The 17,468-nt window shown below is 38.1% G+C and overlaps 2 protein-coding genes across 5 annotated transcripts in view; one reads left to right on the forward strand and one right to left on the reverse strand.

The window, feature by feature from the left end:
• The window catches only part of METTL14 (methyltransferase 14, N6-adenosine-methyltransferase non-catalytic subunit), an 89,527-nt gene that overhangs the window by 50,422 nt on the left and 21,637 nt on the right, over positions 1-17,468 (reverse strand). For all 3 annotated transcript variants that reach the window (XM_082759768.1, XM_082759769.1, XM_082759770.1), the window contains one exon: positions 174-322. The gene's annotated coding sequence lies outside the window, so the exon portion shown is untranslated. The remainder of the gene's footprint in view (positions 1-173; positions 323-17,468) is intronic.
• The window catches only part of PRSS12 (serine protease 12), a 45,121-nt gene that overhangs the window by 10,805 nt on the left and 16,848 nt on the right, over positions 1-17,468 (forward strand). For both annotated transcript variants that reach the window (XM_082759767.1, XM_082759766.1), the window contains exons 3-10: positions 148-326; positions 2,442-2,592; positions 5,781-5,959; positions 6,605-6,746; positions 7,697-7,893; positions 10,358-10,499; positions 15,566-15,771; positions 16,500-16,578. In XM_082759767.1, coding sequence (XP_082615893.1) covers positions 148-326; positions 2,442-2,592; positions 5,781-5,959; positions 6,605-6,746; positions 7,697-7,893; positions 10,358-10,499; positions 15,566-15,771; positions 16,500-16,578 — 1,275 coding nt within the window. The remainder of the gene's footprint in view (positions 1-147; positions 327-2,441; positions 2,593-5,780; positions 5,960-6,604; positions 6,747-7,696; positions 7,894-10,357; positions 10,500-15,565; positions 15,772-16,499; positions 16,579-17,468) is intronic.

A 17,468-nucleotide genomic window follows, 5' to 3' on the forward strand; every position in this document is an offset into this window, starting at 1 on the left:
GAAAGCCCTTTCTTTTTGTCCTGGTTTCAGTTAGGACATTTTCTACCCCAAGATTTATATATAAGTACCAGGAATGAACAGATTTCACAAACAAATGTTCCACTCCCCTTGCCCCCAGCTCTAACATCCTGATTATTCTTCTTACAGTGAAAAAGGTACAGCAAAACACATACCATTTTCTGGACTGGGCCTTATTCCTGTTTACTGGAGTGAAGTGCGTTGTCGTGGTGATGAAGCAACTATATTGTCATGTGAAAAAGACATCTGGCAGGATGGAACATGTCCTCAAAAAGTGGCTGCTGCTGTCACATGTAGCTCTTCCCTGGGTAAAAAAAACAAAAACACAACATTTGGTATTTACCTTATTTAAATGGAAGCAGTAATAATTAATCATTATTAAATAAATAAACTTTATTAGACTTCTTGGAACAGGAAATTAAACAGATTGACTCATAGCATCATTAACTATTTCAGATTCCACTATGCTGTGCAAGCTGCAACTTAGAAGAACCACCTTTTACATTTTTATAATCAAGAAGCAAAATGTTGGTTTGAGATCCAGGTTGTGAGGAAGGGTGAAGAAGCTAGAATCCCCCAAGGGACTTCTGGCTGTAAAAGTAGGATCATTTATCCCTCTCATGTTATGTATTTATTTATTTACTTACTCACTCAGAGGTTCTTTGGTAGCCACACACTACACATCAATTTGTTAGCTTTTCTTGAACAATAGGGAGGAGCACCAATTTCACTCAAAGGCTAAACACAACTTTAGTACAGAAGTGTCTGATGCGTCTTGGGCTTACATTCCTTACTGTGACTGTGGCTGGCATTGCACAAGGAGCTATAAAGTGTTTGTCCTATTCTGTGTACATTTAAAACAGCAGGCCTGAGACCTCCTACCTGAAGATTGCCACCTCACACATCACTCATACAATACCAGGAAAATGTATTATCAAGGCTTTTAAGATATTTCATATTATTTTAACTGACGTGATAAACAGCATCTAAATAGGCAGTTATGCCACCAGGTTTAAAATGCTGCTGACCTCAAGGAAGGCTGGCAGTGCTGAGAAGCTGGCAGTGGCAGTCTCTTCAGCTGTAAGCAAAACATGTCGTATTGCTGCAGCCAACCCTGTGCTTCTTTTCCTCTCCTACTTGCATTCCTACCCAAAGGTAGATGCATTTTTGTCCTAAAGCTCCACTGTTCATGTGGAATATTTTGATGAATGACTTCCCAAACCATAATTTTATTCTTAATTTAGAAAACAGTAGTGTAGATGATAGAAAAATCCTTAAGCTAGGAAAGAACTTGAAGGCCAAGGAAAGAGACAGTTTTGCCTGAAGAAACTGAAAACTATACATTTGGAAAATTATACTTTTTGATCATAAGGTTTTCCTTCTGCTTATAAAAATTTTCACCAGAAAAGCTTGTTTTGTTTAGATAAATATATTGAAGGCTTTTTGTCTGTTTCAGTAATGCTGAAAGCGAGATTATCAATAATTCAGAGCCCAGGATATCTAAAATTAGTTAAATTGATCGTGAGATTCTGCAGACTAGATGAAGTTTTCTGAAGTTGCCTGTTCTGCAGATTCTACTGCCATTAGCATTTTAAGTAATTACAAAAGAAACAAAACCAGCAATAACAACAAAAAACCATTTCACACCACAGAAGATAGACTTGGAGAAATTCCCTCGTTTTTTTTTTTTCAGCCAAGAAATAGATGAAGTAGCATTAATTGCTTGGAAAGTATACGCAAAAATGAATCACATTGTACATCATTCAAATGCTATATATGGTTAAACTTTGAAATAACCTTTTAAATACAAAAGTGACTAATTTTTTACATGATTTTAAGCTGTTTCTGTTATAGCTTTCTGTGGAAGTGATGCTTCCAAGAACATTTACTGCTGCACCACAAAAGGTCTAATTATTTGAAAAGACCAAAACTGACACCACATCTCAGAAACAGGCTGACAGGTTAAGGAAGGACACAATGCTTGCACAATTAAAGTGAGGCATTATAGTCAATGAGATTTCCATGCTTTGACATGAAAACATGAGGGTGAAATTCTACTTCTGTGGCAATGAAAGAATTTTTTGCCTCTTACAGATTTTGTCTTCTGGGACCAATGTTGCCATTAGTGGTAGAAGTGCAACCACTGACTGACTACACCACTGAGTGTAGTACTTGGTCCTAAGTATCTGTGGACAATTAAGAAACTCGAGAGCAGTATGGTTTCTTGTCTGTATAATATTTTTCATCTTCCGAGAGTGGAGCTCAGGGGAAACTTGCTATTTTCTAGCAAGTTTAATTTCAGGTTTTCCATCTAATTAGAAAAATTAAAATCTAATTCTTGAGCAGTGTCAGAGAAACCCTCTTTTCCCTTTACTATCAGGGTAACAAAATGACCTGTTCCTATAATCTGTGTTTGATCACAGCTTCTGTCTTTACTCTGATCCGGCTGGCTGGTGGGAACAACGCTTACGAAGGAAGAGTAGAAGTCTACCATGCGGGCCAGTGGGGCACTATCTGTGATGATCAGTGGGATGACGCAGATGCTGAAGTTGTCTGTCGGCAGCTTGGCCTTGGGTTTGTTTTTCTACATGTTTTCTACTCCAGCAGCAAAGCAGGGAAGGTAGTAATATACATAGCCTGGAGTTTTCCAAAGATATTCCTTTAAAATTGCACTTATTCTTCAAAGCAGGAACTACATTTATTTATAGAAAGATCAGGTACAGTGCCAATACTTTCAAGTCCCTGGAACTTTGTTTTATACGATCCAATTTCCAGTGTTATGTGATAGATGCAGTTTTGTCTGTAAGACAGACGAAGGATCTTTCTCAGAATAAATTCTGACTTTTTATTGAACATGCATTACAATTTCAGAAAAGTTGCAATCAAAATCCCTAGGTGAAGACAAGGAAGTTGCTTTTACTGTTGCAATCTTTTCATCCATTTCCATTCAGCTGAAGTGTTTAACAGCCTTCTTGCTTTGGAGTGAGAGCACTGCTCCTGTCAGAAAGGATAATCTTTTTGGCCTACCCATGAGAATCTCTGAAGATTTAAGTCATGAACCTCTGAAAACTGTCAGCTTGCATGCACTGAGTAGATACCAGTCTGAAGTTTTGAAGTAGATACCAGCTGAAGTTGCAAGTGATTCTGTCTGAACTAAGCATGGTCCATAATCTAGTCATAGCAGCACAACAGGATTTTCTTGCCCCTCTTCTGAACAGCCGGGGGTGATTTTGGTACCACACAGAGGATAGCTATCCAGTGCATGAGGAAAGACGCTGAAGAGCTGGGAGGCAAAGAGAACTGCTCAATCACAGACAAAGGAGACAGGGACAACTGGGATGAAAGGCAGATGGGTTGGAGAGGGAAAGAATGAGGAGCAAGATGCAGAAATGATACTAAGATATAAAACCAAGGAGGACTAGGAGATTACATATGAGACAGCCTGGGCTGAGAACTAAACAGGTCAGTGTAGAGGAGATTGGGATAGAACTCACCTGCAAAACTCTGCTGGAGTTATGAAGAATTAAAAGAAGTGGTGGTGAAGGCAGCAAGTTTTATGGTGTTAACTGGTAGCCCACAGAGTGCACTCATTTTTTAACCTGAAACTGAGGCCGTGTACTCCTGCTGGTGCCATGCAAATTAGTTCAAAAGGCTGAGATCTGTGCTGTACTTACAAAGCTTCTAAATCTACTGGTGAGCTGTGTGGTAACCAACATGCCCCTTTGAATCCAGACTTCCATTTTTCCCTAGTTTATTTTCCTTTTAAGTCTAAGGTTAATGTAGAAAAGACTAAGTTAAAAAAAAAAAAGGCAAAGAAAGGCATTACAGGTATTAGTAGCATGTAAAGATTGTGTAATGTCAGCTCAACCCTCTTGTGTATATGATTAATGGTAGGATCATCATCATTAGATGACCATGCATGTTGATATGTTATTTGGAATTAGAAAGGTCATTCTAAAGAAAAGGTAACGTCTCATTAAAAACCTCTGTCTCTCAAAAAAAAAAAAAGGTACTAGAGGTACTAGCTGCAGACTGAATTTACTAATTTGCCCTGATAAATTCCCAGAAGAAAGCAGAATGTGTTTTGCTAAAATGTTACTTGCTAAGTGCTCGAGGATATTTTTGTTTTGCTCAATTACTCCTCTGAAGCAATTGCAGATCACAGCTCATCTCCCTACTGAGTAAATAAGACTTGCTTTTTGATATTTTCTGTGCACCCCACCGGTTGAAGAAGGCATCTGGTCATCAGAGAAACAGTCTGAAAAATCACAGCACTTTTAAGATTGAGCTTAACACTTCAGCTTAACAATTTGAAAAACAAATAGATTTAAAAAAAGACACAAATGCAAAACACAGATTATTTAATTTACCTTTCTCATATGTGCTTTTATTTACTGGGCACATATCATCTACATGATATCAACCACAACTTCCTACTTCCTTCCTTTTCATAGAACCTTTTTCTGATCTTGGTTTAACTTTTTGTAAGCCTTTTATTGTTGCTATTTTTCCCATACCCCTTTTACTGTTTATCAGTAATTTGTATGATCACAAACTGTAAATTTAGTATTGTTTTCCTATAAAAAGAGAGAACAGATTGTATAGCTTTACACAATGCAGTAGAAATGAAACCCATATCTATCTAAATCCATATACGGACCAATAAAGCATTGCCTTAAAAACGTGAACTAATGCAACTCACATTGAGATCACAGCAATGGACAATTCTGACACACCTTTGCAAAAGTCTTTTAAGAGTTTGAATGACTACAGTCTGAAACAAAAAAGCCAAGATCTGTCACGTTTTCAGTATAAACTGAGTATACCTTTCCTGCTAGGTGTTATGTAATGATATTCATAATAAGACAGATATTGAAAACACTTGCATAAAAACAAGACTGGATATATGAATGGAGAAACCATTGAGTGGAAGGAAAACAAACCATTAAAAATCATTTAGATATGAAAGACATTTTATCTTAACAAATAGAAGTGGAAAAATCCTGATAGATCATAAAGTGTTCAACATTGCATGATTTCTGTAATGCTGAACCAATGGAGTGTTTTCAGTTTATGTAGGTTTTTGTGCTCAAAATGCCCTGTGCTGACATAACACGTATAACAAGCATAAGGGTACTTACTGGTCTGTTTGCTGTTCTTATTTCTACAACTAATTTACCTTATGACATTGTCAATTCACTTATGATCTCTTTACCATGGTTTTTAAATGACTAAATGGAGAACAGTCATGTTTAGCTGCTTCAGATATGTATTTGAGATTTGTTTGATATGCTTTGAGGTTAACAGATGAAAGTTGCTGTAGGAATCTATAGGATTATTATGACTGCATATAAATATTAGATGAAAATTAAAAGTGGAAGCCTTGTACCCATCTGTAAATCTACAATATTTTTTTAGGAATGTTATTCTTAAAAATTAAGAGACAGAAAAGGAAAGTGTCATAAATATGAAACAACGGAATTTGATGTCAAAAACATGTTCAAACTATGGAAATGTCAAAACAGCATGCTTAAGTTCAGCTGTAGTTGAACTTAAGCTGAGATGGAAGCTGAGCACAGAATGACATTGCAGTAGAGGTATAAAATGGGCCGCACTGTCAGCTGGTTACCTGAGCAGCAGCTTCTCAGGCAGTCCTGTTTGCTATTTTAGAAGCTGGATATGCAAGATTTTAGCTGTTCCCACTGCATCCAAGACTCTTCAGCTTGCCTGTACTTGACTCGGTGTTTGTTCCATTTTGACAGGGGTGTTGCCAAGGCATGGAGCCAGGCTTACTTTGGAGAAGGCTCAGGCCCCGTGCTGCTGGATGAAGTGCGCTGTACAGGAAACGAGCTATCTATAGAACAGTGTCCAAAAAGCTCCTGGCAGGAACACAACTGTGGCCACAAAGAAGATGCCGGTGTCTCCTGTACGCCTCTTGCAGGTAGTTCAGTTACCAATAAACACACAAGAACAACAGTGACACATGCAGAACTGTTGTCTTTGGAGAGAGAATTTTTAAAGTCTGCAATTGCACAAACCTGCCCCAGTAATAACGTGTTGTGGCAGTATCAAAAAGAGCTGGCTGTTGCCTGTGGAAATTTTAGAGGTACAGAAAACCATTATTCCACACAAAGCCTTGGTTCTTCTGCAGCATGCTAACTGGCATTTACTGTACAGGGCATGCCTTAACCATGTATCGCATCTATCAGTAACAGTAGAACATAAAAGCAATGGGAAAGAGCAGAATATACAAAGAAAATGATAGGGTGTCTGTACAATGACATCATGCAATTAGAACCCATTCCTGTGAACTTGGTGTGTAATAAGGGCTTGGGGGATCAAAATCTCACACTTCTTCTCTGGCTCTTAAGCAACTGCATTATGCAACACTTTCCAACAACCTGCGCACATTATGGCATTTCTTTCATCTTCTCATTAAGTGGCATTCAGTGACCAGCACTAGATTTAGTAATCGAATAATGAGATACAGTAAAATATGATGCTATTCATTTTATTTCAGAACAATAATTGGACCTAAGAAAAACTGATTCTTGTTTTTGTTTTTCCTTACTTGTTAATGACACAGATGGTGCATTAAGGCTAACAAGTGGGAAAGGCGGTCATGAGGGACGCCTGGAGGTCTATTATACTGGGCAGTGGGGCACAATCTGCGATGATGGGTGGACAGAGCTGAATACACAGGTGGTTTGCCGGCAGCTGGGATTTAAGTAAGATTACTTGGTATTAGATATCTGACTCTTTGACTTGACAATGATGATAGACATTTACATGAACCCTATATTCTTCAAGAGGCTGTTTTATTATTAGCTGAGTGCTTCCTAGAAACTACTGAGTTATGATCCATTAAAGCCTGCTTCCCTTAGTCTCCATCAAATATTTATGGCCTCAGTTTAGGTAGGACAAAAAGCTTCAGCTCAGTCTATGGTTCAGCAGTTTCTATTCACTGAGATCCTTATAATCATCTTTTTGGCTAAGTGATCCACAGAGAATAATAAATTTGTTGTGTTCTACTTTACCTAAAAAAGATCAATTCTTCAACATCTTTGCTCATGGAACAGTCTTCAAAAATCACAGAGACTTACAAGGTATAAATCCTTGTGGATCTAGCTCAAAAAAAACAACACAGTCCAGCCCTGAGACACTGTTATGTATTGAAAAATATATTTTAGAAAAATTCCCACTAGTTTCATGCATTCATTCTTAACTATTTTTCACACTGGCTGTGGTTAGAAGATACACTCTCACTAGGTAGTCATTGTTGTGCCTTCATATTATGTCAGATCACATTCAAAAAAGCCAAGACCCTGACATTAACGTGTATATATGATACTAAGAACATGCTTTAAGTCCCAAAGTCAGTGAGACAGATATGTAATTGGTTGAACAGAAGCCTTAATCAAAGGTGATACATTCTCAAGTCTGGTTCAATGTAACAGTAATGCCTTAAAAATACGCATTATCAGGAAACAAGCATATAGTGCTCTCATTGATTTTAATGCTAACTGAACCTGCTCTGTCATGGTTCATACTGTCCACTGTTACGCTTGAGAAATCCTTACTTCTTAAGAAACAATTAATTTCCTTTCTAGTGCTGAAGTATCACATGCCCTTTGATCACCGTGGACCCAAACATTACGTACATGTGTTTGTTACGCAGGTATGGAAAAAGTGTGCCTGAGAGCTACTCAGAAGGGAATTCTGCTCCCATCTGGCTGGATGATGTCAGTTGCTCAGGGAAGGAGACAAACCTCCTGCAGTGCTCAAGGAGAGAGTGGGGAGAGCATGACTGCAGCCATCAGGAGGACATCAGACTCATTTGCTACCCAGATAATGACAGCCATAAGCTCTCGCTTGGTAAGGCAGATCTTTGGTAACATCGCAATGGGAGTAATGCTGTGGGTACAGATCCAAGCAAAGCACAGTGTATTTAAAAGGGTCCCCAAAATCTTAATGTTTGGCAGAAGTACTCAATTTAAGATGAGGAAAGGGAAAAGCTCACTTTTTTCCTGAAGATCATAAGGAAACAGTAGAGAGAGATCAGCATGAATTTGTAAAGTAGCAAAATCAGATTCCAGTGGTCCTGTTTAGATTCTCTAAATCTTTATCTTCATTGGATTTTAGAACTGTTCAGCCCTTCCCAGTGATACTCTGCATTGCACTCAGCACTCTCCAAGTTCTAAGGAACTGCCTCATATTATCAAAAGTTGGAGAGGAAACTGTACATTGAAAAATATAAATTAATAGTATATCCTCCTATGGCCTTACATACAGACAGTCTGAAAAAAAGAGCTACAGAGAAAGAAGGCAAATTCAGAGGGAGCAGGAAGAAAGGGTGAGAAGCATTACATCCTTACAGATGTAAATCAAACAAGAATTATGGGTATCAGATATGCACAATAAAAAGATGTGGAAGTGCACAATCTGCACTTCCACATGCACTTTTCTAGTCTCTCCCTCTTTCTACTTTTTTTTTCTTTACAGCCTTTTAACCTTTAAGAATCCAATGGATGTTTTATTTTGCAGTACAGTTCCATTATGTATAGATGATGTTGAATCATATTTGGTAGAAAGAATCTTCTCAGAACAAAAATAACAGGAATCCAAATCATCACTGCTGCCTTTACAGATGCAAACCATCTGTGCTGCTTTGCTCAAGTTCCTATAAAGTGTAATCTTAGCTGAAGGAGGTCCGGTTCAGTTAAATGCATCCATATGGTAACATTCTCACATCCCCATTACCAGAAAGTCATATTAATTTTGTGCTCATAAATAAATACATGCTAAAACATAGGCTGATGAGTTAACAATAAAACAGATATACTGTATTGTGAATATCCCATGCCTCTAGCTGGGTACCATAATGTATACCTAAATCATACTCTTCCAGTGCAACACATCATTTCAACAACAAAATGAATATGGTGTGTCTAACATTTCCTAAAGGCTTCCTGACTGGACAGGGGACAAAGACTCTATTGTTGCTCTTTACTTTCCAGCACATGAAAAAAGCATTTTTTCTCCCTTTAAGAATGAATTCAGTGGAAAAATATGAGTAGATGATATAACTTGAGGAAATGCAGACATTAAGGGACACTAAAAATACAATATACCGTAAAACCCACAACATTTGTTTAGTATATAAGATCCTGACAATGTAACTAAACAGAAAGTTGATGAAACAAACAATTGTAACTGTCCAGGCACTATAAACTCCAATGAGAAAAATATGCCTTAAATTACATTTGAAGCAAAAAGACTTCTTTTTTCCCCTAATTTAATCAGTGAACTAAACCAGATTAAACCAGCTCTGCACCAGATTAAGGTAATTCATGCCCTAAATTAATCTGAATTAAATTTCAAATGCAAGTATCTCAAAATAGGCTTTTATTTAAGAGCAGAATTAATTAATTTCTCATCCTTACAGTGTTAGAAGAGATTTGGAATAGATTAGAAGGATGAAGGACAACCTTACCAATTATTCAAAATAAGGAATACTAATCAGACAATAAAGATGGCATAGTAGAAGATTCACAATGTGATTCTCACTTAAACAGTATAAAGAGACCTCAAAGGAATTCATAACTGTTTCAAGGCTACTTGCATACTATAAAGGAGTCTTAATGTAAGTAAGAATCAAATATGTACTTCACTTAATGATTCAAAATTTAACTATAGGCTGAGCACTGAACAAATCATGATTAATCAAGTCTGACTAATCCATGAGTGAGATTGTGTATTACGAACATATCTGAATAAGCAATTTAAAATGCTAGAAAAATAATCACACTTTGTTAATAACACACAGTAGATCATTATGCTATCATACAAAATACGCTACAGAACAGCATGTATAATAACTGAATTTCAGCACAATGCTGTACTTTTTCGCTGAGATTGTGGTAAGACAAGTGGTAGCAACTGGTCTGAGAATGGATTTATGAACTAAGGTATTGTTACATTTATCCACAACGTTTTTGCAAGGAGAAGGTGTCCCATGGATGGCTACCACAACAAAAACACCTCAGGTGTCTTTGCCATTAAAGGGAAAATTGTTCTGTGCCCACTGTGGTCAAGTGCCCTATACCCTATGCACTACGAAGTTCAAAGCACAGGGAGTACAGTAGTATTTCATAATACCTTACACTTTGTACAAACTACTTCCTTTTGTCAGCTAGGGAAAAATACGTGACTATTTTATCAGCTAACATTAGGCTTGCTGAGCATAAAGATCAGTTGACCCTGTATGCTGAATGTAATTACTTAAAGTACTAGTTCTTGCTTCTGTTGTTGTGGGTTGACAGCTGTAATTTATTCCCAGGTCCTCCCATCAGGCTGATGGATGGTGAGAATAAGAAGGAAGGACGCGTAGAGATTTTTATCAATGGTTTGTGGGGCACAATTTGTGATGATGGATGGTCTGATAAGGATGCAGCTGTAGTCTGTCGACAGCTTGGGTACAAGTAAGAAAACTTGTTAAGCTGTTTCTCAAGTTATCTGTTTGCCATATCTAACAATGTTAAGTTTATGCACACAAATATCACCAAATTACGTCTGTTGCATAATGTATGTCTTCTAAAATTTATGTGTTTGGCATAATTGCTGTATCTAACAAAGTTTGTGCAACTCAATATCACAGATTTATGTCTCATCACATAACATATACATTTTAAAAGTGGTATGTTTGGTATTCTTTTAGAAAAACATTTATACTATAAGTAGTAGTAGATTATATCTTCAAAACAACAAAACTTAACTTGCATTATCTCTGAGTGAATCATCTCTTTGGTCTGCTCCATCCTCAGGCCTCTCTAGCCTTTTATGTTTCTCTCACAGATGACCAAACTCAATCACTTATCCCCACCTTCTGCTTTAAGTTTTTGCAGAGGTAGGCAGTTGGATGGATTCTCAATTTCTGTCATGTGAGAACAGGGATTTAAGATTATAGGATACAACAAGATACATGCTTCCTGAAGGGCTAAGGATAAACAAATTTTAGAAATCTAAAACTAGGTTCCAGAAACTGGGAGAGCTTGTCGGAAATACTGGATCTTGGCGACCCTGTGTCTAGACAGTCGCATTCCACAAACCTGACTGTGCTGTTAAGTACAATGATGAGCTGGAATTGCTTCTGGGCCTAGGAGCTCATGCACAGATCTTTTTGTTGAAGTTTAAATTATATTTAGTGGTGACTTGGCTGTTCCAAAGCAAGACTGGAGCTGCTGCATTCATGCACCTGAACTTGGGGGTTGATGAATGTTGTTTCTTTAGTAATAAACACGATGACCCTTTCCTGGGAGAAACTCAAAAAGCACCTAACACTGAAGCTGACATTAGTTTTCCTAAGACTGATCACAGAAATAAACATTATCATTTAACTCCCTTTACAATGCTATGTTTAGTTCCCAAGTCTTTCCTGCTGAGGAATCTTTCTACTTGGCCTTGCATTACATTCCTTTGAAAAAAATTACATATTTATTATTACAAATGGGAGAAATGGCTGCCTTAAAAAGGAAGAACTGTGTAAACAAAGGGTAAAGATTGAGAACATAGACTGAATTTTTCCTGCATATATTATTCATAATGTCAGTGGTCATCTGTACATTTATTTAATGAAATCCTGCTTTGAAAAATTCTCAGCTATTTATTAGAGTTCATTTCTGAGGCTGAAACAAGAGAATCCTTGAGTTGGCAAAATCCCTAGGTTAAAAACAATACCAGTTTTAAAGATGCCTCATTAAGCTGGCTTGTCAAATTTGGGATTAACATTAGGAAAACATAAAAAAAAAAAAAAAAAAAAAAAAAGAGCCTTACTAATTGGCTAAGAAGTCATGAAAACATAAAAATAATAGCAAACTAGTCAAAGCATATTTTTTAGCAGGATAAACACTAAGAGAACATGTACCTTTTCTCAAGTACTATCTACAGTGTGATTGTGTTTAGCATACAAAAGAGTATTTTGATAGAGTGAGCGAAGAGCTAACTAGGGTTTTAGAATCTCCTTTATTTTTGTAACAAAAAAATAGAATTCAATAAAATTGTATTCCTTTCATTTCGGATAAGGTTGTAAGATAAGGTTATAAGAACACACACTTGTGCAACCCCACAAATAAACAAATATCCTGCCATTGGTGCTCCAAAAATGATCTAATACAGAAATAGAAGTCTTCTAGGCTAATTGCTCCTCTGTATTAATCAACTAGATTTCCTCATTAGCAGCATTATTAATAATGGTAATACCACTTTGGAAGAGCTCAGCATGTTATTGTCTATGGTCTTGTGTCTGAGAAAAGCTGGAGGATAAGACCTTCTCTCCAGGGACAGATCCAAGCAAGCAAGGCTATTTCTCTGATGGTCATTCCTGCATAGACAGCTGTCTTGGCAAGCAGCAATTACATGACACACATACCTTCGATAAGGGTGGTCTAAAAACACTTGTAAGATCATGTTCTAGCATGTAAAAAACACGGGACTTTTAACGCTTTTACACTTAAAGCCTTCCCAATTTTATGAAATAATTTACTCTACTAATCTGTACTCCTTACTTTAGGACGCCATGATTTTTACATTTTTTTCCTGGTAGATGTTCTTAAGCAGCTTTGTTCATTTGTTTTTCGTCGAATGGGTACGGACTATACTTCTCAGCAATTACCAGCAAACTGATAGATTACTGATGCACAGTAAGAGACAGATAGCTATCATATAAAGGTATCAACAGTCTATGCAGTACAAGTCCATGACTGAATTCATGGCAACGCATGACTGCTATCCACATATGCTAAATTTCCTCCTCTCTGTGTCTTTCACCTATAATATTTACATATGCAACCTCATACATATCAGTATTCTTTGAGGTTTGCCTGGTTAGCCAGTGGAGGCAGCGCCTACAAAGTCTGTACAGGCAATTATCTACTTCTCTGGGAAAGGCTAAATCTACCACGGTGACTCACAACAAAGGAGCAACTTTAGAGCAATGCCCTGACGCAGAAACTCTGTATTCTGACACAGAGATACCTAAACCAGATTAAGAATTTGCCAGGAGAGCCTGTGCTGCCCCAGTATTTTGTAAAACCATACATGGTTCAGCTGCCCTTCAGCATCAGGGAGTTGGACATACAAGAGAAGATATTAGGAGCAATAAGAGACACATTGCTTGTGACTGACAAACTATATCATCCTAAACTCATTAGACAAAGATTGTCCTATACCGGTTCCAAAGTCAGTTAAGGCTTTGGATTATCTGGTAAATACATGGTGGCCATGGAAATTAAAAATGCCTAAGGACAGTTGACCTTGTAGTATTATCTCTGAGAGATAAGCATCATGCTTCGCTTTCCTGGCTTTTTACAATCTGTGAATTCTAAATAACATTTGCTACTTAGAAATCCTGTCCCCTTCAATACATAGTAATGAAATCCATATAGGCAAGGCTTTCTATGTGCAAGTTTGAAAAACGGAGGAAGTTTGTATGTATTGCTTTCATGTTTGATTTACAATATATTCTATGTTATGAATTAAATTATATCAATATGGACAATTAAGGGCTGGATTCTTTGAGTTTTATCTAGCAGAAATCCAGCGTTAATGAGACAAATAGTTTTGCAGAAACGTGCCACAAATCTGACTTACTTATATGGTCAAGGAAAAGCAATGTTTGTCTGGTAAATAGCTTTATCCCTTTTTATGTTACTAATTCTTGCTGCTCCCACTGACTCAACACTTAGTTGTTGGACAACCCTTACTTGCTTTGTATGGCCTCAAACCATACTAACATTTTTTTTTTTTGTCTTTTTTTTGTCATTGTCGTGGTTCTGCTCGAGTGGGCAGCTGAGCTCCACCACAGCCGCTCTCTCACTCCCCCTCCTTAAAGAGGAATGGGGAGAAAATATGATGAAAAGGGCTCAAAGGTTGAGATAAGGACGAGAAGATCATGCAGTAATTATTGTAACAGGCAAAACAGACTCAGCATAAGGAGATAGTAAGATTTATTGCTCATTACTAACAAGCTAGAGAAGTGAGAAACAAAGGAAAGAAACCAAAAGCACCTTCCCCCCCCCATCCACCCTCTTCCATCTCCTCCCCCCGAGCGGCGCAGGGGAACAGGGGAATGGGGGTTATGGTCAGTCTACAGCACTTCTCTGCTGCTCCTTCTCGGTCACTCTCGTCCCCTGTGCTGTGGGGTCCCACCCACGGGATGCAGTCCTTGATGAACTGATCTGGTGTGGGCTTCTCACAGGCAGCAGCTCTTCCAGAACTGCTCCAGATATGGGTCTGTACGACGGGGTCCATCCCTCAGGAGAAAACTGCTCCAACCTGGCTCCCCTACGGGCAGCAGCTCCTGCCAGATCACCTGCTCCTGCGTGGGCTCCTCTCCACGGGCTACAGGTCCGGCCCGGAATCTGCTCCGGCAGGGGTCTTCCACAGGCGGCAGCCTCCGTCGGTGCAGGGCCACCTGCTCCACCGTGGTCTCCTCCACGGGCTGCAGCATGGAACCCTGCTCCACCGTGGTACTCCATGGGCTGCAGGGGGACATCCTGCTTCACCATGGTCCTCACCACAGGCCGCGGGGGACTTCTGCTCCGGCGCCTGGAGCACCTCTCCCCCTCCTTCTTCACTGACCTTGGTGCCTGCAAGGCTGTTTTGCTCAATCCTCTCACTCTCCCAGCTGCTGTGTGGTGCAGCGTTTTTTTCCCTGTCTTAAATATGCTCTCACAGAGGCGCAAAACAACATCACTTATTGGCTCAGCTCTGGAAAACAGTGGGGCCCTTAGCAAACATGGGGCAGCTTCTAGATCCTTCTCACAGAAACCACCCTATGGCCCCCTGCTACCAAAACCTTGCCATGTAAACCCACTACAGTCATCGCTAACATTTTTTTTTTTTTACATAAGTATTGCAATTGTTACATTTCACTGCCTTTATCCAATTACATTGCAGTTTTAGAATTTAACTATGGAAGTGCACTTTAAAAATGATGTGATTTGTACTCACGATAACAAAATATGTTAATAACTATTAACAACTAATATATCTGTAAATTGTGGCTCCTACTACACTTCAAATATACTACCTTAGTTAACTAGTCCGTCTTTCTCAGGTAACCAAGCCATTAAAAATATATTTTTAGCATTCACAGATGCTGATTTTTATATAAGGATTAAAGGGATTATGAAAAATCAGCTTTCATATATTTTGCTTTATTGTAGATATTTGTAATGCCATTACAATGTAAAATACTTGGCATAGTACCTTTTAACTAGAGACATAAAAGCACTTTTAAAACAATAATGAAGTACAGCAATTTTGTTATTATTATTAATACTACTATTATTTTTCCTACTTACCAGAGTAACAGAGGCAGTAAGAGAAATTGTCATATAGTAAATCAGTGACATGACTTGGAATAAAACCTTGGTATCTTCATTTCACTACTGATACTCTATTTCATTTGTGTAGAACAATGCCTCAAAATGTTTTAAGTAATATATATATATATATATACACACACACATATATGTTCTGTTTCCAGAGGTCCAGCTAGAGCAAGGACAATGGCATATTTTGGGGAGGGCAAGGGCCCGATCCATGTAGATAACGTGAAATGTACTGGAAACGAGAGATCCTTGGTGGACTGCATTAAGCAGGACATTGGAACACACAACTGCCGTCACAGCGAGGATGCAGGGGTCATCTGTGACCACCTAGGCAAGAAGACCCCTGGGAACAGCAATAAAGGTGAAGTCCCTTTTTGAGTGATAAATAAACAACTTTGGATGGGGAACTGGATGGGGATCTGTTGGGATAGGAAGAGATGGAAGTAAGCAATCCAACCTTATAGAGGAAATACTTACATATAAGAATTTCTAGAAACACAATTGGAATGAAATTGTCTGCCTTCACCATTTAATTTTACTGCTGTAAAATTACTTCAGTAAAATTACTTCTGTAAAATTACTTCAGTAATTTTACTGCAGTGGCAGCACTGCAATGGAATCATTAAGATTATTCCAATCAGACAAGGCATTTGTTTGCCATAATTTGCTGCAACCATGTTTATTAAAACGTACAACGGAAATGAAAATGCAAAAGCCTAGACAGCTCCTCACAGCTTTTCAAGGTATTGCATATCTTCAGCTGAGGATTGAGACCCATGTGGTACATCAAGTTCCGCTTACACTTTCATGAGGATAATAAAGAAAGAAGCCCACAGAAAGTCCTAGGAGTAAGTCCAGATGTACACTTGAGAAGCAGAGCACAACTGTGTAAATTGCTCTTTGATCACAGTTAAAAAAAATAGCTAAAAAGAATTTCTGAGTCTGAGAGAATTCAGTGTGTATTCCCAGAGCAAAATTTGGTTGATAAAAACTGTCATGAAACACACGTAGTGTTTTTTAGTTAACTCTCATCGCAAAATTGATGCTTTTTAAAGTTTAACACTGTCTCCATCTCTGTTTCTGGTTTAGATTCTCTTGCTTCTGTTTGTGGATTGAGATTACTACACCGCCGACAAAAGCGAATAATTGGTGGGAAAAATTCTTTAAGGTAAATATTTGGTAAAGAAACATCATTTTCAATATAAAGCTTCTAAGACATCTATTTGCCATATGCTGTTTGCATAACTTATGCTTTTACTGTAGATTTTTTTTTGTTTGTCATGAGAAGCAGAAATACACTCAGCAAATTTGGTGGGAAATTAAAAAATATTCATCAGTAAAATCTTGGAGTATTAGTTGAAAATCTGTAAATACTTATGGCTGTTTAGCTACTGGATTGGGTTAAGTTTCTTATTTTCAAAATAGTAATTTCACTTATTTTCAGAGGATATCTTGATACCAGGATGTGAGCTATACTAAGAGATCTATGAATATGGTACAAGGCTCTAAATACTACCTATACTGAAGGAAGGTACGATTCACTGCCTGATTTTCCTCCACAAAACGCAGCATGCTGGTCTAGATGATCTTGGGCAGCTCCTGTACTCCCACATACCTATTCAAATTGACAGTAGTCAGAAAATATCTGTTGCTTTTTCCTGATGTTGCTGTTGCTAACAGAAGTATCCCTTTCCCTCTTTCTTCCTCTCAGATTGTGTATTTTGCTAATCTATTAAACTGGCAAAAATCAATCCATCCTGTCTTGATAGGCCTGCAATAATGCATCACAAATCTACTACCCAGAACAGAAGATTGCAGGCTGAACCAAGGTGTTAACCTATTACTTGTGTTTATACCGTTGCTTTAGACCTCCTGATCTGTAAGCTTCCTTTTTTAAACAGCTCAGGATCAACAAGGCAGATAGCAACTCAGACAGGAAAGCAGTCTGGGATACATTTGTCAAGAATTTCCCTTCTTTTCCTTCACCAGTTGACAGGAATTTTCTGGTTTGTTGACTTGGATGGTATTGGGCAAGGAACCCATAGAATTTATTTCTGG

The sequence above is a fragment of the Aythya marila genome, assembly GCF_965140915.1.
Source record: "Aythya marila genome assembly, chromosome: 4".
In the NCBI taxonomy this organism is placed as follows: domain Eukaryota; kingdom Metazoa; phylum Chordata; class Aves; order Anseriformes; family Anatidae; genus Aythya; species Aythya marila.